Source organism: Schistocerca gregaria, chromosome 3, assembly GCF_023897955.1.
Source record: "Schistocerca gregaria isolate iqSchGreg1 chromosome 3, iqSchGreg1.2, whole genome shotgun sequence".
Taxonomy (NCBI): Eukaryota; Metazoa; Arthropoda; class Insecta; order Orthoptera; family Acrididae; genus Schistocerca; species Schistocerca gregaria.
Window position 1 is genome coordinate 255791618 of NC_064922.1, and position 26362 is coordinate 255817979.

At 41.6% G+C, this 26362-nt stretch overlaps 1 protein-coding gene across 1 annotated transcript in view; it reads left to right on the forward strand.

The window, feature by feature from the left end:
• Positions 1–26362, forward strand: part of LOC126354108 (protein Skeletor, isoforms D/E-like) — a 291002-nt gene that overhangs the window by 66701 nt on the left and 197939 nt on the right. Inside the window, exons 2-4 of the mRNA XM_050003501.1 lie at positions 2919–3062; positions 19400–19472; positions 19555–19663. Coding sequence (XP_049859458.1) covers positions 2919–3062; positions 19400–19472; positions 19555–19663 — 326 coding nt within the window. The remainder of the gene's footprint in view (positions 1–2918; positions 3063–19399; positions 19473–19554; positions 19664–26362) is intronic.

Genomic DNA, 26362 nt, shown 5'->3' on the forward strand with positions numbered 1-26362 from the left:
ACATTACCAAACATGAGACAAATCTGTCAATTAGTTTGCCAGTTATGGAGTTTTAAACAGTGGATACATTTTTTTGGACCTCTCTGTATATACACGTAACCATCACTGTTACTTTATTACTATTGCTATTACTGCTCCGATCCCTGTTCTGCGATTGCGGTTATTAGTGTTGTTGTGATTGCTAATATTGCGTGTTGTGTAGAGTGAAGTACTGAAAATATACCAAGTTATTTTAAAAAGTGTACCGATCATTTTATAAAGGTATTATCGGCGCCAAGTCAGCGTAATTTTCATCATCTAAAGATAGAGTTTCAGAGACTTGAATTTGTATAAAGAGAGAGAAAGATAGATTCTTTACTGATTAGAACTAAAGATTTGTAATACTGGACAATAATTGTATTATCAAGTGAAAAGTACAAGGTGAAATTATCTGTATTTTAATGTGAATATTTGCAAAAGTTAAGAATATCAACATTCAAGTGGCAACATTTTGGTGACTTTGTAATGAACATTTATTTGCTTATGTAAAGAATATAAGTGGCAACGGCCTTGCCGCAGTGGATACACCGGTTCCAGTAAGATCACAGAAGTTCAGCGCTGTTGGGCGTGGCCTGCACTTGGATGGGTGACCATCCAGCCGCCATGCGCTGTTGCCATTTTTCGGCCTCGTGATGCCAATTGAGGAGCTACTCGACCGAATAATAGGGGCTTCGGTCAAGAATAACATCATGCGACCGGGAGAGCGGTGTGCTGACCCCACGCCCCTCCTATACGCATCCTTTTGGGAGAAGGACACGGCGGTCGCGTGGTCCCGGTAGGCCACTCATGGCCTAAAGACAGAGTACTTTTTTTAATGTAAAGAATATAAAACTAGGAAAGACAATCAACTTTAGCAAACATTTATTTAAAAATCAGAATCAACAACGCACGACAGATAATTACATCGACGCAGCCTGTTCTGTAGCGAATGCAGTAAGCAATTCATTAAACAGTTTATAAACGAGCTGTATCTTCTTGAAGCTTTCTTGTGTTCTCATAAGTGACCATAGTACAATAACTGAATTGAAGTTTTGTCGCCGTATTATTCATACAAAACAAAATAAGAGCTACTACACTCAGGCAAAACTACATACGTTTTACGTCGAGACTGCACACATGACGACGCCATAGCCCGAGAGAACCACATATTACAGTACCTACAGTCAAGACAATATCACGACAACAAAGGACCATCAACTTCAGAGACCCTGTGTCCTTAGGTTCTTTAATTTTATTGTTTAGTTCTCCGAATACGTCTGCTTCTTAGTGCAGTATGTAAAATGTTGAAGCGTAGCGGAAAAAAAGCCTCCCTATAAATTACACAATGGGTTTTTGTCTGGATTTTCATAGCCAAACGAAGTGTGGGAAATGGACAAATGCGATATAAAACTGAGCAGCGTGGGGTCTAGTTATGTATAAACCGATTTATTTGCTTGATGGTAATCAGTATAGTTAACAAAAAATTAATTACTTAAGATGTATCTGCACTTTCGGATACGAACAACCATTAGCGTATAAGGGAATGGAGACTCTGAAAATTTGTGCCGAGGCGGTACTCGAAGCGGATTTTCCTCTTTACGCGAACCACTTGACTACCCGTGCACGCCTCACGTTCACATCCAAACTTTCATATGTCGTCGTTCCTGTGCTCTTCGTACATGCTTTCATTTTGAAGGAACATTGAATCTTTCTTCTTAACAACACAGCCACTGCAGTATCGTAAAGAAATTAATGAGTGATGTGAGCGAAAATTTAGTACGAACTTTTATTGTCAAACGCAAAGAAGGAAATGGACAAATAGCCAAAAAAGTATTTAGTTTCTTGAATGTAGTTATGGAAATTAAGAAAAAGTTAATTATTGATTTGAGAGGAAACTGAAATATTTCACGAACAGTTGTTGCTAGCTATGTAAATGAAGTGCCAGAAAGTTCATCTCCTCAAGACCTAGCTACTTTTCGGATAAAAAGTTACATTCGTGTTATATTTAACTGTCAAAATGGTTTCCCTTGAATGAAGTGCTAAATTCGGGGCATTTAGAAAATGGAAGACGCTAGGAAAGCAAATGAGGTGCCAATAAGATCATGCTTTCTGATCAGAACTTGAAAGCAATAAAATTGAAATAGTCGTTAAAATTGACATTTGATGTGCCTTTGTGTCGTACTCAAAATCATGTACAGCAAATGAGGTTCGTCAAATGTTTCTCTGATCTATTTTATTTCTTACTTTCAGACAAATTATTCCACAAAACATAAGCCGATTTTTCAGAAAAAAATTATTTAATTTGTTCTTCGCATATTCCGTGGTTCACATTTGTGGTAGCTCACTGTAATTATTCTACGACTGACTGATTAGGTTCATCAGATGAGAACTTCGTATCAGACTCACTGAGTGACTTCAAGAAAGGTATATTCACAGAAAATAACAATTATTCTTTTGTAGTGAACACATAGTGTGTTGTGGGGCGATCACTCTATTGTATAAATAATTCAAAAGCCAAGATCGCTTAAACACTGTTTACTATATGACCGGTTTCAACACACTAAAGGTGCCATCATGGGATCTGTGAAGATATAACATGACAGGTTTGAGGGAGGGCTTACATGAGTTACACTATATACATTACTATTAGTACAGGACCAGATACCTGAATGTAGCGTAACATGCATAATCATTTGGATATAACGATATATATCTGAAGGAATAGAACGACCATGAGAGCAGTTGTTTTTTAATTTTTATTTCTGCGACAATGATTTTATATCAGCTGGTCTGCCTCATGTATCGTTATATCCTAATTAAACCTGAATAATAGATAAACAGGTAAAGAGAAAACATACAAGAGGCACCTCACCTCACACAGCACATTTTGCTTGTTGCAGGACTGGGCGAAGCAGCACAGCCCTATTACGGAAAGTACATCGGGAAGCTGAAGACGCTCCACCACGGCGTCACGGGCGAAGTGTACGCTGTAGACGCGCGCACGCTACACATCAGGGACTTCAGCTACGATGGAGAAGGGCCAGGTAAGGATCAGCAATGTTCCTGGCATAACAAAACACTACGGCGACATCTCAGTCGATCTTTACTCCTCTTTCCCAAAGGCTCGTCACACTGATAACTTCTAGACGCTTCTTGTTAATACAGCTGACAAGTGAAACGTAATACCATTGTAAAGACACACGATCAGACTTCTTGTAACAAATCTTCCTGGGAACATCTGTACAGTTCCCACTTTTCTACACACGTGACCAGACTCGTGACTCGCTTCAGAAATTCTCGTCTACTCAGACTTCAATTCTAGCGTTAATCCTCGTATCCATAATTCATTCCAAAAGACTTATTTTTTGTAGAAATTCTCAAGAGAAATACGCCTGCTTGATTTTGTTCCATTTGATAGTAACTCTGACTATTCACAGTACAAATAAAACAGCTACCTCAGTTGCACAAAACCGATTCAGTCATAATTCATAAACCGAGCAATTTTTTTTCTGTGTAGCACATATGCCTGCTACTTCCTTCTCGTTTCCTTCGTTGATATCTCATATAGTAACAATATCATTCAGTTAAATCGCTTATTCAGTATTTACTGAGATAGTCAGCATGGCGAGTTTTCTAACTACCTTATGTTTCCTGCAGATATTTATTACAAATATTGACACAAAAAACAATGGTGATAGTTTCTGCAAACCTTCTTCCAGCAGTACGATAAACAGGAAATAGCAATTATCTATTTTAACATTTTGGCAGCCGTTCATAATCGGACTTCTTTCAGTTTTACAAAATAGACGTCCACCAGTTTCATAAAAACCTCCACGCTTCCTTCCAATACTAAACTGATGATTCCTTGATGCCTCAGAATGTGTACTACTAACCGATCCCTTCTTTTAGTCAGGCTGTACCACAAATTTCTCTTCTCCCCAATTCTATTCAGTACCACCTCTACCAGTCTAATCTTCAGCATTCTTCTGTAACATCAATTTCAAAAGCTTCTATTCTCTTCTTGTCTAAACTGTTTATCGTCCATGTTTCACTTCTATTCATGACTACACTCCTTACTAATTTCACAGAGGACTTCCTAACACTTAAATCTATACTCGATGTTCAAAAGTTTCTCTTCTTCAGAAACTCTTTTCTTGCTGTTGCTAGACTACATTTTATATCCTCCCTACTTCGACCATCATCAGTTATTGTGCTTCCCAAATAACAAAACTCATATACTACTTTAAATGTCTCATTTACTAATCTAATTCCCTTAGCATTACCTGATTTAATTCGACAACATTCAATTATCCTCATTTTCCTTTTGTTCATCTTATATTCTCCTTTCAAGATACTGCCCATTCCGTTCAACTGCTCTTCAAAGTCCTTTGCTGTTTCTGATAGAAGTACCATGTTATCGGCAAACCTCAAAGTATTTATTTCTTTTCCCTGGACTATAATTCCTACTCCAAATTTTTGTTTTGTTTCCTCGTGGTTTACATAGTTGAATATATTGAGAAGAAATGGACAGTTTAGTATTCGCGGTCGCTGAGATAGGTCACCATGTTGGAAGTTAGTCGTCTACAAAATAAATTCTATTGAGGCGCATGTTACTAATCTCCAGACCTAGGATGCGGCCAAAGTGACTTGTGATCAGGGTCAATATTATCTGAAAATAGCCCTGCACGCAATACTGAAAATAATGGCCTACACACCGTAATCATTTCAATATATTCGGTCGATAAAAATACATATTTGAGATAATTTCTACTAATAGAGCAGAGTTGTTTCTGACACTATACCCTTGAAGCCGAAAGACACAAAACAAATTTCTATCAGAACTGCTAACACCATGTGCTTCTCTTGGTTGGTGTGTTTAAGATGACCTCGTAAACGCAGATCCCAAATATACGTATAATGCTGAAAGTAGCCTAAGGAAGTTACATCTGTATCTACATTAGATGTCGAAATACACTGTAAAATCCTTGTCAGTGTGTACTTTAAAACAAAACTGCGCTCTTCTCTGTATATAGGTATGAAAAACTGATTTCGCGCCCGCGCTAATTGCTTATTTGGTCGTGTTTCCTTGGCAAGAATACAATGGAAGCAGTAGAAATTTAGCAACTCTGGCCTGAAAAACTAGTTAGTTTAATTTATACTATAGGGTTTAACAGCCTATATCGATCATTAGCAGGGCCTCTGAATTCCATGTCTTGTCATGTATACTAGCTAATGACACACAACGCGGCATTAGGACTCTAAAACAGTACACAGGTTAAGTAGAAATACTTAACATGGTAAAATGTTATACTATTCCTTTCTCACTGCAAATTATACTTATTGCTGCATTTCAAGAAGAAAATTTCAAATCTTTCTGGTAGCAAACGAGTACCATTCTCTAAACACCTACAGAAGCCCTAATATTTCTTTCGTTCGCAATTAATATCGCTCCTGAATAGGTTGTTGGTACTAAACAATTGTTAGGAAATCAGACTGAAAGAGTTACCGCGTCATCCTAATTGGCACCAAACTTTGCGTAACAATAGCGCATTACTAAATCTTTCCCCTTCCCAAAACGGGCTTAAAGTCATGGATAAAAGTTCTACGTTGCTACCTTGTATTATAGGATGCACTGACAAAACTCGTCTCGTATAGAAATATTCACTGCCAGTAAAAAAGGCAACACCCTCAAGGAAAAATTTTATTGACAAGAGAGGTGACAGGTAGTTCCTCCTTGTAGAAGTATATGATAACAAATTCAGACCAAATGAAACATATACGTCAGTAAACGGTGCCCAAATAGTCGTATCAGTAGCAAATGTATCCCCTCTGGCAGTAAAGTAGGCGTCTATTCTCGCATGCAAACTACCATAAACGTGCCGAATAGCATCCTGCGTTAGATTATCCCAAGCATCTTGCACCTTCTGTTGCAGTTCGGCAGTAGCTTTTGTAAGCCCTGGAGAACGAGTAAAGTCCTGTCTTCATCATGACCCATGTGCGTCCAGCTGGTAATCTTGCTGACCAGAGCAGCTGTTGCGAACTACAAAGAACACGTTGCATCGCAGAAGCCGATTCCGAAAGTGCATTATCCTGCTGGAAAACCACGTCACCAACCTCTCGAAGAAATGCCAATTGTACGGGGTAACAGTCTCTGCAATGTAACATACACTGGTTGCTTTACTCTGCAGAAATACCAGATATGACTGCAAGCTGTAACTGAGGGCCTTTCCCCTCCGCCCCCCCCCCCCCCCCACCCCTCACAGCGAAAAGTCTGGAATGACACCTGTGTGTCGTGGGCGAATGCACTCTGGAACAGACGACTCACTAGGTCTACGCCACACACATATACGCGCATCACACACAGGACGCCATTCCACTCTCCAGTCGAATCCTTCACGACACCATTGTATTGGATAGTGTCGTGGTGTCATTGGTAGCCGGGACTGGGGCCTTCGTGCCGGTAATCCTGCTGCAAGCAGACGATACCCAATGGTCTGTGATAACACAGCAGGCGGGACACGTGCACGTCTTTCTTCCCTGGATGATATTCTGTCGGCCAGTACCGCACGCACAATGCGTCGATCTTGATGTGCGTCTGTACTACGTGGAATTCCAGAACTTGGTCTACAGGTGGAGGAATTCTCCACAGACCAGTGTTGAAAGCAGAGACACGCCACCGAGACACTGTGTCCAATAAGTGCAGCAATCCGTCAATGTATCCATCCAGTTTCCCGCAGGCCCATTATGAGACCCCGTTCAAATGGCTGACGCTATTCGACAGAAGTACATACTCGTCAGTTGTAGTGTAGAACGAATGTTGCAAACACTGTTAACCTACAACCTCAGTGAAGTTACTACCTGCAGAGTCTAAATAAGGCAGAGCTCCTGAGCACAATTTGATCACCGAAGCCCGTGACAAATGAATCAACCTCTTAATATGTAAATATCATATGCTGATGCCAGTGAACACAGTCCTTGCAGGTGTATAACAATCTAAAGTAATAAGTGTGGCATTAAACTGGTATTTCCTGTATGAGTTACCATAAATTCATGACACCATGAGCGTTATCTAGAAATTCTTATTTTATGTTGTGGCTTTTGTGTTTATTTTTGTGCGGAGGAGGAGGAGGAAGACCAAACAGCGAGCCCATCGGCACCATAGGATTAGGAAAGCGTAGGGAAGGAAATCGGCCACGCCCTTTCAAAGAAACCATCCTGGCATTTGCCTGAAGCGGTTTAGGGATCACGGAAAACCTAAATCCGGATGGCCGTACGTGGGATTTAACCGTCGTCTTCCCGAATATCCGCAGCTCGCGGTCTAGTAATGCCGGCAATGTAGCTCAGCGTGTTCGGTCAGAGGGTTAGCTACCGTCTGTAAAATAAATAAATAAATAAATAAATAAACTGATTAAATGGATCAACGATGAACTAGAACAAGCGTCATTGGATGTCCGCCCAGAACAAATACAAAGACCAACAACGAACAAAAAAGTGGCTACCGTTGCTGTCTCTGGATCCCGGGTTCGATTCCCGGCCGGGTTGGGGATTTTTCTCTGCCCGGGGACTGGGTGTTTCTGTTGTCCTCATCATTTCATTCTCATCATCATCATCATCATCATCATCATCATTTGTAACAGTGGCTAGATTGGACTGTGTAAAAATTGGGACTTTGTGCGGACGCTGATGACCGCGCAGTTGAGCTCCTCTCAAAACCAAACATCATCACCATCATCATCACGAATGCGAGTCCAGTGTGCTAACCACTGCGCCACCTGGCTCGGTGAATGTCTTTTTTCTGAACTGATAAGAGAACAGTTCCCTTGTTCATTTGTTTAGCCAATCAGTCAAATGTGTAATTTCATCTGTAATGTTATTTCATTTCAGCTTCCTTTTTTACTTGTCATACCTGCGTTATGTATTATTTCAGAGCGTGCGTTTTCACATCTTCATAAGTGTGTGTCATAGTGAGATTTAAAATAACAGCGTTTAACACACAGTGCATTCTGAAAACTACATTCCACGTCAAATTTTATTACACAAGTCCCGTCAGGCAAGCAGACAACGAGATTCAGTCCGGATTTACCAATTTATGAGCGTCATTGACCTCATCTGAAGTGGGCCCTCAAAACAAACTATTACCATATACTGTTTCAAAACCTGAGATAATATCTCTCACCAATTCATCACTATGTTCCACGAGAATAATTACGAAGCACAACTGCAAAGTAGGACGATGAAGTGATACGCAAGATATTTGTCTCTAGTATTCTTGTTACGCATACACTGATAGCAAATTACCTGACATTTATTTCTACACTAGCTGGAGGCACGCTATATCATATTGTGCCGCGCTGAAGATTTCTCAACACTAGGAATTTTGTCATTACGCGCACAGCGTAAAATGTGATCAGATTGGAACCGACAACGTCAATTTCGTTAGTAAAGCATTCTGCATGAGAACCAGTCCTTATCGGAAACGGAAGCGTATTTAATAGCTTGCACAGATTTGAAATTGCTCCGTGTTTCACATAAATTGCAGTTTGTAATTCATACCCAAGGGGAACTGATCTTATCGACTGACATAGACACGCACACACACACACACACACACACACACACGCACACACACACACACACACACACACACACACACAAACACTCACACATACATTTCAGATGGGAAACGCGAGCAGAATATTTACTGCTGCAATTCGAAAAGAAAACAGGCAGTCAAATAAACGATCACACACCTCTCGTTTCCTTGGTGTTGTTTTGTAAACAACCTCGCGAACGACGTGCAGGTACGATTGCAAATGGACGTAGTTATATTTAAGTGTCCCATTTCCTCAAACGATAAAAATAAAGGTTTAATTTAAAACTGATGTCCATCACGAAAGCGAGCGATTCCCACGGCGAAACCTAACGGTGACATCTGGTCCCGTACAAAAATAGTTCCATAAAACCTCGCTCCGCCTTTCGGAGCGTCGTCTGTCGACCATTACGGTCGAGTGTAAGGCAAGGGGAAGAGCGAGTCTGGGTAGGCGCGCGGAAGCGAAAAAAGAAATAGAAGGAGAGTGCGAGTAAGAAATAAAGGAGGGACAGCCATGCCCGGCGCCACTGACAGGAATCCAGAAACGCGCAGTCTGCAAAAAAATTGTGTCACGCGAAGAAATGTCCGCCATAAACTATGGGCGCCCGTGGCGCATCGCGAGCTATTTCCAGCGGCAGTAGCGGGACCGGTGGCCGCCTCGCTGAAGGTCGTTGCCATTGAAAAACAAACGAAGGTCGCGGAAGGGGGCGCGCAGAATGTGACCGCCGCCAGCACTCTCTGCCGGCCTGCGAGTGAGTTAGAGGGGAGGGGTAGGGGCTTCTAATTGGGATGCGAGCAGGACCGCGCGTAGGCCGGTCCCCTTCGGCTTTTGCGCCCATGTGTCGGGGCTAGGTTTTTGCACGTCGGACTGTTCCCGAACACAACTGCTGCAAACGTCGGGATGGCGACAGGAAACAAAAAGTTTTGCTTCCGGGGGTACGTTTTAGGAGGCGAGTGACCGCCGATGCACAACCTGAAGCGGCACTGTGCGTTCTAATGACGCCATGGTCATTGACCCCATGCGACTAAGGCCGCGATCACAATGGCACCGATATCGATGGATTCCAACGACGACTGACATCGTCCGAAGACGGCCGACCTTTTCAAACCAGTACGCAGCTATGTGCACGATCACAATGTAGCCGACCTCATCGCCCGATCGTACAGATTTCGGACGACTGTCGGCGAAATTCAGTGCAGTTTGTTTTTTCGGTCATAACGGCCGACACAACAGCGAGAAACTTCAAAGGAGTAGTTTCTGGAATCCTGAGTATGAAAAACAATATAGTCGGGATATAGTTCGGAATCTATGGGCTGAAATTGCAAGTTTATTGGAAACCTCAAGTAGGCAAAATCTTTAACGGAAATTTTAGGTGTAGATTATAATCTTGAAAAATAATTTGTTCAAGTAGCAATCATGGTGTATCTTATGAGTAGAGTTAAAATAGCGGATGTTTTTGGGTTATGGAAGGCGGACAATAGCTGTCTACAAACATTATTACTGTTAACTGGCGTTTTTATGCTTTTAGGCTGGTAATTTGCAAATACGATGTACGTATTTGTTTGCATTTAACAGTGCTTTAGGTGTTCAGAGTATTTTATTCGAAATTAATTGTTTGTCTTTCATGCTGAATGATGGTCATCGAAGAGTAATCGACGCATGTTTGTACAACTTCAAACAAATTCAGCAAAACAGATTTCGAGTGCTTGTAGAAATGTGATTAGAGCTCTGTTAAAAAGTCCGATACTCACATTAAAGATGCAGTTCTGGCTCAAATAAAATTAGAAGTGACACTTTTATATTTAACATCTGGCGATTAGATCTTTCCAATGATTAGGCATATACCGCGATTTGAAAAGTACAGTTTCAAAATTTTTGTGTTATATGTTGGATGCTATTTACGATGCTCTAAGTACTAATTTAAAATCTAATATTTTCACTCTTGCATCACAAATACTACAAAATTTTGAACTCATTCTACGTATAGAGAATTTTGGAGCTATGATTCACGCAAGTGCATTAAAAGAAACTGTAATATAGTTGATTTCTTTTATTAAAAGTTACACTGAATCTGAAATAATACTGCCACCAGAAATCTTGTTACGTTCTTTCTCAAATCCACTGGGCAAACAGTAGTGACGTTTCCAGTATTCGAATCTGATTATACCTAATGCCAGTACTGAATTAATGTTCACCGACTTAAGAATAAAGTGAGATACTGTGAAACCACAAATCCACCTTTCATTAATTAAATAATACTTGCTTACTGAAAAACAAATTTTATCAATTCCTCGTATAACAGAAACATCTACTTTCACTATTTGAATTCACCATTATGTGCTCGTAGCCTCTTTGGCTAAACCTTTATACAGCGATGTTTCCACTGTATTATAATTAAACTAACTCTGAACAACTTGTTTTTGGAGAGATCCTTAGTGCGGTATATCATTGAAACTACATGTTTTCGTAATACAGTGGCACTTCGTAAAACTTGTCTGGTAATTCGAATAACTGAAGACAGAGTGTACAGTACTCGACAGGTCCTTTACTAGACAGATACAGCTCATTCGGCATATTTTTATAGCAAACTCCGCATCGCAGCACTCGTCTCCAAGAACAGACGTGTCGTGGTGTCCACCCACACTTGGAGGTTAAAATATAACCTACTACATACATGGAAGAGATTCTAATCTAACACCGCCAAAAACTGATGAATGAGATCGGACGCATCGTGACCAAGCTGTCGTCCGATGTTATCGGGCGATATCTGGCGACGGTGTCTGGCGATGGTTTTCAGTGCCACTGTGACCGTAACCTAATGGGGTAGAGTCTGGTCTCCAGCTCGGAACGCTACGACTATGTGTAATGCTAGATACAAACATCACTGGGCTGATTCAAAATGTGTAGTGGCCTGAATCTATTTTCATTTTAGCTTCATATAGATACAACGTCTTTAGTTATCTAATTACTTACGTAATGCATATGATGATTAAAATAAACGAATGTGAGGGCCTACAGAGCAAGCAGTAGGTAATAATAGATCATAATAACGCATCATGTAACTGGAAACGAACACAGACGTTTTGGATTATTTGTCAACTTACTACAAATTTTACTCCTATCAGTCTTACGAAAACGGTGCGCATCCTCATTTGAGGTTGCCTATATAAAGGCTTTCAGGACCAACAACAATTTTATTTTCATTAATTCACGTTTTAATTATTGTCCAAATTTAAAAATTTAAATTGCTATCATAACCTACTCTTTAAAAGGCAAAAGGATAACACTAAGAGAAGTACAAAAGCCGGAAACTGTGTGTATACCCCTAGGCAGCATAGCTCACGGCACTATAATATACATCCAGTAATTGATACTCGTAATAACAGCTCTCAGCGACTTCGAACAAACTGTACAAATAATTTCAAAAATTTTCGAAACTTTTTTTAATGAAAGCAAAAAGTTAATCGCATATTACATTTTCACTGTTCGTACAGCAAAATTTCAGTATCAGGCCCTATGTCTAATAGGCTACATTACGTCTTTACAACTAACTCTATTGACAACATATTTGCAGACAATATCCACACATTGCGCCGAACGTACCTGTAACATTGTATCATTGTGTGACAGATAATTCGTAAGATTTGACATTTTATATATGTGAGCTCGATTGTTTAATGATCGGGCGGAGGGGGTCTGACCGAAATGCCTCACCTTAGCTTTACTTGGAGGGTGCGGGGGTGGGGGGAGGAGTGGGGGGGGGGGGGGGGGGGGAATCGAAAAAATAAATTAATATAAGGCATTTCTGAAACCAATACCTCTCAATTTTTGTGGTGTTTTCGAATGTCCAGGCAACATTATGTTGATTTACTACTGAATCTTTCCGCTAACGACCTGTACGTTTTGCTATCCTGCGACTGATAGCACCGATAGGGGATCCTATCAAAATGCTGTATGTATAAAACATCGTATAAAATTATTTATAGGGGGTCGACAGTAATTTGGAAACAATGTCCTTCTTCCTGGGGTGTTCAAGTAGCAGACTGCAGATGAGCGTCAGATCGAAACCCGGAACAGAGATACTAGCAAATTGGAACTCTTCGTCGAACACCGGCGTGTGTCGACTTGCACAATGTAACATTCCTCCCAAGCCTCATGCAATAACTAGCTCACCGTCTGTGGTTATTCCGCTGTATGGATCATGGACATAAGGACAATAAATGACTTACACATGCCATATTTGGCATAACCTGGTTTCGATTACAAGTATTAATGGAAATAGAAGTTACAGTTGTCAGCCTCCAGTGGGACAACAGAGGCCAACACTTTAAATCTGCATAGTAATTTTACGTTGGTTGTAACTATTACATCATCTCTCCATCCATGAACTCCCTTCTTTGAAAATTATTGTAGGAGAGAAATAACTAAATTGTTAGCGGTTCTCATCCCAAATCTGTGGTGACCATAGTCATGTTTTTAAATATTATGGTCGCCCTGGGATCGAGTTACATTGGTCAACACGAGCAATGCCTCGGCTACATACGAGTTGTTTCAAAATGTTTCGGGATTTTTTTTTAGAAGTAATTTTATTTATTCGTCCACATTAATGTCATCTCCTTCAAAGTAGTCCCCATCCGATGTCATATAATAATGCCAGCACTTCTTCTAATCACCGGACACTTCTGGAACTCGATCTTTGAGATAGCTCTTTCAGCGATGTGAATCCAATCTCGCCTAAACCTGTAAAACGACCCTAAAGTTCTGGAAAAAATCACACTGTGGCATAAAATGGTTCAAATGGCTGTGAGCACTATGCGACTTAATATCCGAGGTCACCAGTCTTCTAGAACTTACAACTACTTAAACCTAACTAACCTAAGGACATCACACACATCCAAGCTCGAGGCAGGATTCGAACCTGCGATCGTAGCGGTCGCGCGCTTCCAGACTGAAGTGCCTAGAACCGCTCGCCCACCTCGGCCGGCCACTGTGGCATATCTGCCGTATATGGAGGCTGGGGAATCATTACAGCGCTTTTCTTTTCGTCAAAAATTCGCGAATAAACAACGAAGGGTGTAAACAGGTGCATTATCTTGGTGCAAAAGACATGAGTTTCGTCACAAATCTGGCCGGTTTTTTTTTCGGACTGCTTCCCGCAAACGGTGTTGAAATTGTATGTAGTACTCCCTTATTGATCCTTTGGCAAGAACTATGTCGTTAAAATCGAAGAAAATAGTGAAAATAACCTTCATATTCGACAACACTTGCCGAGCTGTTCTGGGTCTTGGCGATCCAGATGCCTCTGAGCCTCGATTTAGACGTCATAGCCGTAATCCCATGTATCGTCACCTGTTATAACACATTTCAGTCGTTCTGAATCGTTGTTGACTTCATACAGCGCATACAGCGACTCCTGAGCAACTAACAGTCACAACTTTCTTTGCTCAAAATTCAGCACCTTTGGCATAAGTTTTTCTGTCCACGTTTCATACCAAAACATTCGAAAAATATCAAATCCCACGTGGCAAAAGCATTGATATTTTTTTTTAAATATTGAGTATTACAGAAAATTAGCCCGAGAATAAATTTTGAAGTTTAAAAGAAACATGTGTGTTCCCTACCGTAAAAAAATTCACATGAGTATCACATTTTGTCTTTTTGGAAATCTGGAAAGGGTTTGAGAGAACTTTGTGTTACCATCTTTAGTTACAATCTAGGTAGAGGACTAATATTTTATTCTCAAATAGTCCCTTAACTCTGTGTACCAGAAACTGCCTTAAAAATCACAAAAACTGAAGTAAGTATGCTGATTCGACGATGGCAACCAGCCCCCTCATCCCTAGGATCAAAATCGTCACAGTTGATGTAACATTCGTTTAAAAAAATGAGATAAATTCGGAGTGATTATAATTAAAGTTTCAATTTCAAACCGCTGTAAAAAAGAAAGCTGCTTAGAATAACATCAAATTTGAACAGTATGTTTTCGAAGGAAGAAACGTTACGCAAAAAAAAAAAAAAAATAAATAAATAAATAAAAATGAAAGTTTCACCAGTAGATGGCGCTGTAAGCGTCATAACGTAAATGGGTAAGGCTAAATGACAGTAGAATCGCAATACGACGTCTGTGGTGTGAATTGCACTGGGCAGTGTGTGTCACGTAGTAAGTCTGACATTCAACAGTTGCCGCACCATTAGCTGAAGGTCGTACCACATCGGATGGGAAAAATTGGTTTTTAACTGTCCTGAGGCCAGAAACTACGTAAAAGGCAATAGTGAAATTGGTTTCTAATTCTAGTGACATTGGCGCAAGACTTGTTCAATATGCTGTCCACCGTTTTCCACCTCAAGCTAAAATCGAGAAACAGCATGTTCCACAACATATCGGAGTCCCGTGGTCAAGTTCAGAATGGGTAGCGCAATGCGTGCCTTCAATTCAGCTACGCTTGTAATCGGAGCACTAAACACATCATGTTTCCGACATTCTCACAGCCAGATTTCACACGGATTACGATCAGGTAATCTGTACTGCCAGGCTGCAGGGAAGTAACGGCTGATAATTCCAGCAATTCCGAAATGTCTCTGCAGCAGCCGCTTCACTGGCTGTGCAATGTCCGGAGGAGCGCCATGTTGCATAAAAATGATCCCATCCAAACGTCCTGGCTGTTAAATTGGGATGGCGTTAGTGTACAAAAGACCGTCATAGCGTTTACCAGTGACAATGCAGGTAACAGGACACGAAGAACCATCTCGAAAAAATACTCCCCTATGATAAACGGTGTCGTTGAGCTGCACTACACAGTTACGTTTGCAGAATGAAGCGGTACCTGTTGTGGCTGCAGATTTTCCGTTGCCCATACTCTGCAATGGTCTTCGTTTGTTCACAGAATGTTCATGGCAACACTTCTATGCAAGCAAGAAATTCTAGAACAGACTTTCGTATTACTGGCAGGTCGGCACGAAGCAACTCCTGAAGAAGGCCAATTTTATGTTGATAGCAGTGTAGCAGTTTGGTAGAATTTTATGCAGCGTACCCATAGGCATGTCCAAAGTTCGGGCAATTCTCTGTGAACTGCATGTTTACACACCGCCTTTCGAACCCTGCAGTAAGCCTGTGGCCACATCTGCTGACGTCGGGGCACTTTTCCTCCCTCTGCCGAAATGCACTTCAAAAGAACTTTTCTTTTCGAATTTCGTTATCATTTACTCCAGACCCTTGGCAAATGTCATACCAACGCCTTTTATCATACGCTTGACTGTCCGGAATGTCGGAATGTCTGCAAATCTACTGGCGTACAGTCACCGTTCTTGTAAAAGAGCTTCACTAGCAGCGTGCAATCCTCCATTAAGACAGTCATGCCGAGCATCGCAGCATGCACAGCACCATCTAATGGTAGGATTTTCGTTAATTTTTTTCTTTTCCATAACGTTCCCCCCTCCTTCTACAATATTCCTTTCAAATTCGATGTCATTCTGGACAGCGGTTCGCTTCCTATATTGTTTTGGAACAGGAACTTTAATTACAATCATCATATATTGCTGTTGATTACACTTCGATGTCGTCGTTGTGGCAGAGAAGAAATGGAAGTGCCGTGTGGCTAGTGCCTCCCGTCGGGTAGACCGTTCGCTGGTGCAAATCTTTCGAGTTGATACCACTTCGGCGAATTGCGTGTCGATGGGTATTGAATGATGATGATAAGGACAACACAACACCCACTCCCTGAGCTGAGAAAATCTCCGGCCAAGGCCGGAATCGAACCTGGGCCGTTAGGTATGACATTTCGTCGCGCTGACCACTCAGCTACCAGGGGCGGACTATCAAGAAGAATATACATTATACAAGGTTCATGTTGAGGGCAGAAAAATATGCTTTAAATTTTACTTTCTTAACTAGCAGCGCACTGAAAGCGGTCTCTCGTTAATGTCTCGAACAGTGAATAGATCATAATGTAATTCTACGTCGAAAATTACAATCTCCTAACATTCAGCAGTTAGCACGTTAGGTCAACTCTGACGGAACTTAGTTTCGGTTTCTCCTTTTGTTGTAGCTACACATGCACAAGAGTTTCTGTTTTCACCATGGATAGTTCTCTCTCTCTCTCTCTCTCTCTCTCTCTCTCTCTCTCTCTCTCTCTCTCTCTCCCTCTCCTCCCTCTAGCGGTTATTTTCACTGGGAACTGTCAAGTTGTTGAATAAATTTTCAATAGTTCTCTGTAACGTTCGTCGCTGATCAGGAATTGTAATCCTATTTCCTTCCAGCTTACTAATTCCTGTGCATTAATAATTCGCACTGGAGGTATTTACTTGTTGATGAAGCATGACCAGAGGTGAACGTTATTTCGATGGAAACAGTTCTTCTACACTTACTTCTCCAGTCTCATAGATTCTACATATCAACTTGAACAGTCGCATGATTTCCAATCCTCCAAATTATTTCATAAATCCTGATGGAATGTTATTTATTCCTTCTGCCTTATTTGATTTCAAGTCTTCCAGATCTATTGGTCTTCCACTCTTATTGTTCCCTCTAGACGAGCCGCCTGAAATATGGAGAGAAAATTTATGGCAAAACTATATTAATCAGACGCTAATAAAGCCTAAAGAACAACTGGCTGCAAGGTACCATCTCCAGTTTCTGACATGGAGGGCGGTTAGCCGCTATAACTGATGACACACTGCGCAATACCATCCTGAGAAAACTGGAATATAAAGAGATCGACTCCTGCGTGTGTGATGCAATACAAGATTATCAGCATCTAATGATATGCCCAAAATAGGCAAAACTTGCACAGTGGCATACCTTATCATAGCAGATGACAAAGCCGTCCATATGGCCTTTAATTGGAAATGTGCAGTATGCTTGGTGACCCAGACACGTAAAGTACGTAAATGTTCCCTCTTCCTTCTCGTATGAGTTGTATATTGACCTCCTCTTCCTACATCTATATCTGCATCTAAATCTACATGGATACTTTGCAAATCTCACTTAAGTGCCTGGCAGAGGGTCCATCGAACCACCTTCACAATAATTCTCTATTACTCTACTCTCGAACAGAGCGCGAAGAAAACGAACACCTACATCTTTCCATGTGAATTCTTTCCTAATTTAATTATGATGATGGTTTCTTCCTATATTCGTTGGCTTCAACAAAATATTTTCCCATTCGGAGGAGAAAGTTGGTGACTGAAATTTCGTGAGAAGATCTCCCAGCAACGAGAAATTCCTTTGTTTTAATGATGTCCCCTACCCCTCCCCCTCAAATCCTAGGTCATGGCCGTGACTCTCTCTCCCCTATTTATCGATAATACAAAACATGCTGCTCTTCTTTGAACTTTTTTGATGTACTCTGTTAATCCCATCTAGTAAGGATCACAGACCGCGCAGCAGTATTCCAAAAGAGGACGGGCAAGCGTAGTGTAGGTCGTCTCCTTAGTCTCTTGCAGTCTCTTCAGTAGATCTGTTACATTTCCCAAGTGTCTTGCCAATAAATCGCAATCTTTGGTTCGCCTTCCTCACAACATTTTCTATGCGTTTTTCAATTTAAGTAGCTCGTAATAGTAATTTCTAGATATTTAGTTGAATTTATGGCCTTGAGATTTGATTCATTTATGGAGTTACCGAAGTTTAACGGATTCCTTTTAGCACTCATGTGAATGACCTACTTTTTTTATTATTTAGGATGAATTTCCAATTTTCACACCATACAGACATCTTTTGTAAACCGTTTTGCAATTTTTTTATCTTATGATGACTTTACTGACTTAACTAGACGATAAACGACAGCATTATCTGCAAATAACCCAAGACGGCTGCTCAGCTTCTTTCCTAAATCGTTTGTATAGATAAGGAACAGCAAAGGGCCTATAACACCTTGGAGAACACCAGAAATCACTTCTGTTTTATTCGATGACTTTCCGTCAGTTACTACGTATTTTGATCTCTCTGACAGGAAATCATGAATCCAGTCGCATAACAGACGATATTTCATAAGCACGCAGTTTAAATACAAACCGCTTGTGAGATACGGTGTCAGAAGCCTTCCGGAAATCTATAAATACGGAATCGATCTGAAATCCCTTTCAATAACACTCAACACTTCATGTGAGTAATGAACTGGTTGTGTTTCACAAGAACGGTGTTTTCTAAATCCGTGTTCACTGTGTGTCAATAGACCGTTGTCTTCAAGGTAATTCACAATGTTCGAACACAATATATTTTTCAAAATCCTGTTGCATATCGACGATAATAATATGGATTTATAAGATTGCTCATGTTGCTTTTCTTAGATGTTGGAGTGATCTGTGCAACTTTCCAGTTGTTGGGTACGGATCTTTAGTCGAGCGAGCTGTTGCGTGTGATTGTTAAGTATGGAGCCATTGCATTAGCTTACTCTTAAAGGAACCCATCTGGTACATAGCCTGGACCGAAAGACTTCTACATCTACACGGACACTCTCCAAATCACATTTAAGTGCCTGGCAGAGGGTTAATCGAACCACCTTCACAATTCTCTATTATTCCAATCTCGTATATCGCGCGGAAAGAATGAACTCCTATATCTTGCTTTTATTAAGTGATTAAAGTAGCTTCACTATTCCGAAGATATCTGCTTCTAAATTACTCATGGACTCATCCTTACTTTTCACAGAGTTGAGAACATCTCGCACTATTTTACCATTGCCTAATATGAACAAATTACTCTGAAAAGTTTTCTCTGCTTGCTCATTTTTATAATAACACGGATTACCACCTGACGAATGTGTACTGATGTAAAAATTCCACGTGTGTTTCAGCTGCGTTCTTCTGGGCTGGAGACACCAAGAGCCCGAGCAGCTACGGCTTCAAGGTGAACGACGAGAAAGGAACGTAAGTATCTCCTCGTTTCTGTCGCTGTTATGTGCTGTCCCTGGCGCCCGGTTCACCTAAGAACGGAGGCATTCTTTTGCAGAACGAACGTGCTGCCGCGCTACCGCAAGAAACACATAACGGTCACCCTGCCGGACAACAAGACGCTCAGGGACATCAAGTGGTTCTCCGTGTGGTGCGACGAATTCGCTGTGAGTACTCTACATTACACTGCACGCTCTGGTTACCTTCTCTGTAACTACCTTCCTTCTGACGCAATGGTATGTCCCAAGTCCCAACAGGCCAGAAGAACGTTACCTCGCTTGATGATGTTCCTTACTGGACTTTCTGAGGTATCGAGTTCAAACACTGGCTGTGCTCTGAGCTTCCTGATTGAGTACCTGCCAAACACAACATATATTGCTCTGGTTAAGCAAAATCGAAGTGTTTTCCTAATGCTAGCTGTGTTCGGCATACATTGTAAGGCCTCTTTTTCTTTCTAAGTGGGAACACTTGTAGTATTCCGAACACACACACACACACACACAGATATATATATATATATATATATATATATATATATATATATATATATATATATATATATTGTGTGGGTGGGTGGGTGGGTTGAGGGAGGATACAGAAAAAGAGGCACACAACGATGAAATTTTTATGTATGACAACCCACTATGCAACGGTGCCACAATTGTTCGTGATTGGTTTGAAGAATATTCTGGACAATTCGTGCCCCCCCCCCCCCCCCCCCGTCCCACCGCTACCTTTTAGAGGTGAAACCGTCATCGGGACTGTCAAAAATGAGTCTAGCGCCCCTGAAAAGTATGAATTCGATATTAATATCCGTCGTTATGAAATATTTTTTACATGCCACGAGTTCTCACTCTTCACCCAACTTCCAGCTCTAGAGAGGTGGGAGTGGTTGGGTGCACCAATTCAGAAACACTCGCGGATGTGAGCACAAATGTATCATCGTAATCGTATGAATGGTATAGAAACGCATAAAAGAACAAAAATAAATAAATATTCATTTTTGTCTGTTAGAAGAAGAGGGATTAGAACGTCCGCTTCTATGGACAGTCCAAATTACGGATCTGTCGTTACTTAATTGTTCTCTATCAGAACAAAATCTTTTCAGTTACAATTTGTTAGAAATTTGAAAAAGCAATGCAAAAGACTCACCATTAAAGGCAGATTTCGAGTGATCACCGTTCGCTGTTTTCGGACTACAGTATCGGCTTTCAGGTCCACATATTATGAGACACCTATTGTTTTCAACGCCTAAACATTGCCTGGCATAGTTGTCCCATCATCAGTAGGTGCTCTCTGGAAGTTTGCAAAATGCATACACGTATTAAGTAATAAATTTTGGGATAAAAATCAGGAGTAAAAAAGTTTTATGTCCCGATAATCACAATGAAGCTAAATGGCCTATGCCTTTTTACTTTGGAATAATTAGTACTTAGAACATATATGCAGTTTACAAACCTCAATAACACTACCCAATGATAGCACAAAGATGCTGAAACATATTTTGTCATTAAGAATAATAGTTGTTTGCACAACATGTGGACTAGAATTCCCACGTGTAAGTGCCTGTATTACTAGCAATTCTAATATGATAGTACTGATGTTACTGAAGACGGCACACGGCGTTCCAGTTTTATTAGCTCTCGCAGTAGCTCGTTTGTCGAATCACACTGATTTATGCAACTGAAGAAGATATAGTTAGTATTCTACTCTTCAGGAGTGTCTAGGACAATTTAATGCCTATGTACTATTGGAAGAACTGAAACAATTCTCCTATCAAAGAAGCAAATTTGTACAGAATCGCCGAAGAAAGTAAGTTCTTAAATATTACATTATTCTCCGCAACAAGTGTATTTCCTCCAGCAAAATGGGAATTGTAAAACCATAATTAGTAGCTAGTACAGCTATTTAAATGAAATATGTAATATGTATGTAAATTATAATATAAAATAAATCTGTAACAATAATCAGTACGATGGAGATAATACTGCTTTAAAAAGAATGTAATGTATTGGTAAAATAGATCGATAATGTAAAACAAAATCATTTATAACTTATGGTTCATGTCGGATGCATGTTACTGTGGTGCAATGTCACGCGTAAAAGACATTGAATCTGTTTTACACCGCATTGTGATCATTTTTCGGTAGTCACACTACCAAACTCTGAAAGAGAAAAAAAAGTTGGCGTGTTCAGAACAAATATTAAAGCGTGTTAAAATAAATGTGATTACATAGTGAGTGGTTGCTCCAATTGCTTACTCATTAATACACGACAGAGTCACAGTGTTCCTTCATCCATCATGGAAAAAAAATCACACCAAAAGTGTAGCTCTTAATGCTGTCAAACCACAGTTAATTTCGATTCTTGGTTTCTCGTCATTAGCTAATTTTGTTCTCTCCGTTTCACTAAAAGTGCCTCAAAATTTCTTTTACACGCATAGTGGATAAACTATTAGATACACCTTCGGAACAAAACTGTTCAATTTTCCGTACAAAATTAGGTTTTTCCTTGATATCCCACTACAGTCATCCTGATTTACGCAAACCCCAAGACGTTTACTTTGAATAGGACACGGCTGATTTCCTTCGCCGCCCATGTATTCTACACTCCTGGAAATTGAAATAAGAACACCGTGAATTCATTGTCCCAGGAAGGGGAAACTTTATTGACACATTCCTGGGGTCAGATACATCACATGATCACACTGACAGAACCACAGGCACATAGACACAGGCAACAGAGCATGCACAATGTCGGCACTAGTACATTGTATATCCACCTTTCGCAGCAATGCAGGCTGCTATTCTCCCATGGAGACGATCGTAGAGATGCTGGATGTAGTCCTGTGGAACGGCTTACCATGCCATTTCCACCTGGCGCCTCAGTTGGACCAGCGTTCGTGCTGGACGTGTAGAACGCGTGAGACGACGCTTCATCCAGTCCCAAACATGCTCAATGGGGGACAGATCCGGAGATCTTGCTGGCCAGGGTAGTTGACTTACACCTTCTAGAGCACGTTGGGTGGCACGGGATATATGCGGACGTGCATTGTCCTGTTGGAACAGCAAGTTCCTTTGCCAGTCTAGGAATGGTAGAACGATGGGTTCGATGACGGTTTGGATGTACCGTGCACTATTCAGTGTCCCCTCGACGATCACCAGAGGTGTACGGCCAGTGTAGGAGATCGCTCCCCACACCATGATGCCGGGTGTTGGCCCTGTGTGCCTCGGTCGTATGCAGTCCTGATTGTGGCGCTCACCTGCACGGCGCCAAACACGCATACGACCATCATTGGCACCAAGGCAGAAGCGACTCTCATCGCTGAAGACGACACGTCTCCATTCGTCCCTCCATTCACGCCTGTCGCGACACCACTGGAGGCGGGCTGCACGATGTTGGGGCGTGAGCGGAAGACGGCCTAACGGTGTGCGGGACCGTAGCCCAGCTTCATGGAGACGGTTGCGAATGGTCCTCGCCGATACCCCAGGAGCAACAGTGTCCCTAATTTGCTGGGAAGTGGCGGTGCGGTCCCCTACGGCACTGTGTAGGATCCTACGGTCTTGGCGTGCATCCGTGCGTCGCTGCGGTCCGGTCCCAGGTCGACGGGTACGTGCACCTTCCGCCGACCACTGGCGACAACATCGATGTACTGTGGAGACCTCACGTCCCACGTGTTGAGCAATTCGGCGGTACGTCCACCCGGCCTCCCGCATGCCCACTATACGCCCTCGCTCAAAGTCCGTCAACTGCACATACGGTTCACGTCCACGCTGTCGCGGTATGCTACCAGTGTTAAAGACTGCGACGGAGCTCCGTATGCCACGGCAAACTGGCTGACACTGACGGCGGCGGTGCACAAATGCTGCGCAGCTAGCGCCATTCGACGGCCAACACCGCGGTTCCTGGTGTGTCCGCTGTGCCGTGCGTGTGATCATTGCTTGTACAGCCCTCTCGCAGTGTCCGGAGCAAGTATGGTGGGTCTGACACACCGGTGTCAATGTGTTCTTTTTTCTATTTCCAGGAGTGTATTTTAAATAACCTTGTCATCAACGGGATATTCCTTCCTTACAATTTTTTTTGTATTTTCTTTCTAGTGCCAGTGGTATCGAACTGCATGTTTCACGCTACCTGTCTTTTGTACGGTAGCAGACCCCGTATTTCTTCTGAATGATCCCTAATTTTAAAGCTGACTGGAAAATTACTCTGTGCTATTCAATCAGAAAACAAGGTGCTTACTGCACCCATCTGATGGCCTTTTAGGGAAGTTTTGTAATACTGTCCACAGCACAACATCACATCCACTACATTTTTCAGTACATCTACATCTACATCTACATCCATCTACATCCATACTCCGCAAGCCACCTGACGGTGTGTGGCGGAGGGTACCCTGAGTACCTCTATCGGTTCTCCCTTCTATTCCAGTCTCGTATTGTACGTGGAAAGAAGGATTGCCGGTATGCTTCTGTGTGGGCTCTAATCTCTCTGATTTTATCCTCATGGTCTCTTCGCGAGATATACGTAGGAGGGAGCAAAATACTACTTGACTCTTCTTTGAAGGTATGTTCTCGGAGCTTTAACAAAAGCCCTTACCGAGCTACTGAGCGTCTCTCCTGCAGAGTCTTCCACTGGAGTTTATCTATCATCTCCGTAACGCTTTCAAGATTACTAAATGATCCTGTAACGAAGCGCGCTGCTCTCCGTTGGTTCTTCTCTATCTCTTCTATCAACCCTATCTGGTGCGGATCCCACACTGCTGAGCAGTATTCAAGCAGTGGGCGAACAAGCGTACTGTTACCAACTTCCTTTGTTGTCGGATTGCATTTCCTTAGGATTCTTCCAATGAATCTCAGTCTTGCATCTGCTTTACCGACGATCAACTTTATATGATCATTCCATTTTAAATCACTACTAATGCATACTCCCAGATAATTTATGGAATTAACTGCTTCCAGTTGCTGACCTGCTATTTTGTAGCTAAATGATAAGGGACCTATCTTTCTATGTATTCGCATCACATTACACTTGTCTACATTGAGATTCAATTGCCATTCCGTGCACCATGCGTCAATTCGCTGCAGATCCTCCTGTACTTTCTCTCATAACAATGCAGAACTGCGCTCTAAGAATAAATTAAGTCCTAAAACTAATAAACTTACATCCGTTCTGAGAACAATAAAACAATTTTCGACCGGCTTTTGACCGGAGCAGTTGTTTATTTTTACCTTAAAAAATTACTCTAATTGTTTCAACTGAATTGTAACATAGCTTAAAATTGAAATTTATTACACTTTCTTATGACATGGAAAGTTTGTTACCATACATGATGCAGTACGTTAACGTGATTTCAAGTCAGTAGAAAAAAAGTGATTGTTATCTGTATCATCACTCGTTACTTTTTCTGCAGAGAGGCTGAAGTTACTATTTTATTATTTGTGTGGGGCCCTGCCCACTAAAGGATGCTGCTTTCTCGGAAGGCTATACAACAATTCAAACAAATCATATTAATGGTTTTTATTACAATAAAGAAGATTGGCAATACTTAACTTTGGTTTCCAATCTCGTATCGCAAGCTACTGGCGACATGCAAATAATCAATATCTTTCACTATATAGACTGTCCATGCACGTAACGGATATGGATCCCACGTAACAGCTCTTCTACTGCTCTTTCCTACTCCAGTTTAGTAGTGTCTGTCTTCTACTGTCCGCCTGAGGCTGGCAGGAGCAGCGCTTATATTCTCTTCAGCTAGAGGTCGTTCATATCGTGGTGCGGTCCTAGCCAGCGAACTATTGGCTGACGTAATCTCACAGCCTTCTCTGCTTTTGCGTTCTTCATCTTCGTGCCGGCGCTTTTGATACGTCGGAACAATTTGCTTGAATGAAGTAGTAAACACACATTTTAAGGTAAAAAAAAACGACGCACCACGAAGCAATTAGCCAGATGGTGAGGAAATCGGTAGACCTGGTGTAGTGACAAACAAATGATAACGATTTCAGAAAAGTTGGATGATCTATTCAAGAAAAAGAGCCTCACAAATTGAACAAGTTAATAACATGTTAGTCCACCGCTGGGCCCTATGCAATCAGTTATTTGGCTACGCATTGATTGATATAGTTGCTGTATGTCTTCATGAGAGATATCGTGCCAAATTCTGCCCAATAGGAGCGATAGATCGCCAAAATTCCGAGCAGTTTGTAGGTGTAAACGTTCACAATTGGGGAGAGATGCGTCGGTCTGTCTGGCAGAGGTAAGGTTTGACAGGCAAGAAGACAAGGAGTAGAAACTTTAAGAGTGTGCAGGCGGGCATTATCTTGCTGAAATGTAACACCCGGAATGTCTTGTCATGAAGAGCAACAAAAGATGGTGTAGAATATGGTCGACTCACAGCTGTGCTATAAGTGTGCCGCAGATGACAACCAAAGGGTACCTGCAATGAAAAGAAATGGCACCCTAGACCATCACTCACTGTTCTTGGGCCGTACAGCAAACGACAGCCAGGTTCGTATCCCACCGCTGTCCGGGGAGTCTGTAGACACTTCTTCAGCCTGTAATCTGAATGACTGGAGTAGAGTTCTCTTCAGTGATGAGTCCCGCTTCGAAGTGAGCTCCGATGACCAACGAAGGCGTGTCTGGAGACGCCTAGGGCACCAGTAGTATACGAACCTGGCTTTCGCCCTCCGTATTACCCGATAACCAGGAGTGATGATCTGGGGTGCCATTTCTTTTCATTCCCTTTGCTCGTCACCCACATCATCCTTATAGCACAGTGGTAATTCGGCGATATTTTACGCTTTATTTTGTTGCCCTTCGTGGCAATCCATCCTGGGCTTACATTTCAACAAGATAATTCCACCTGTACA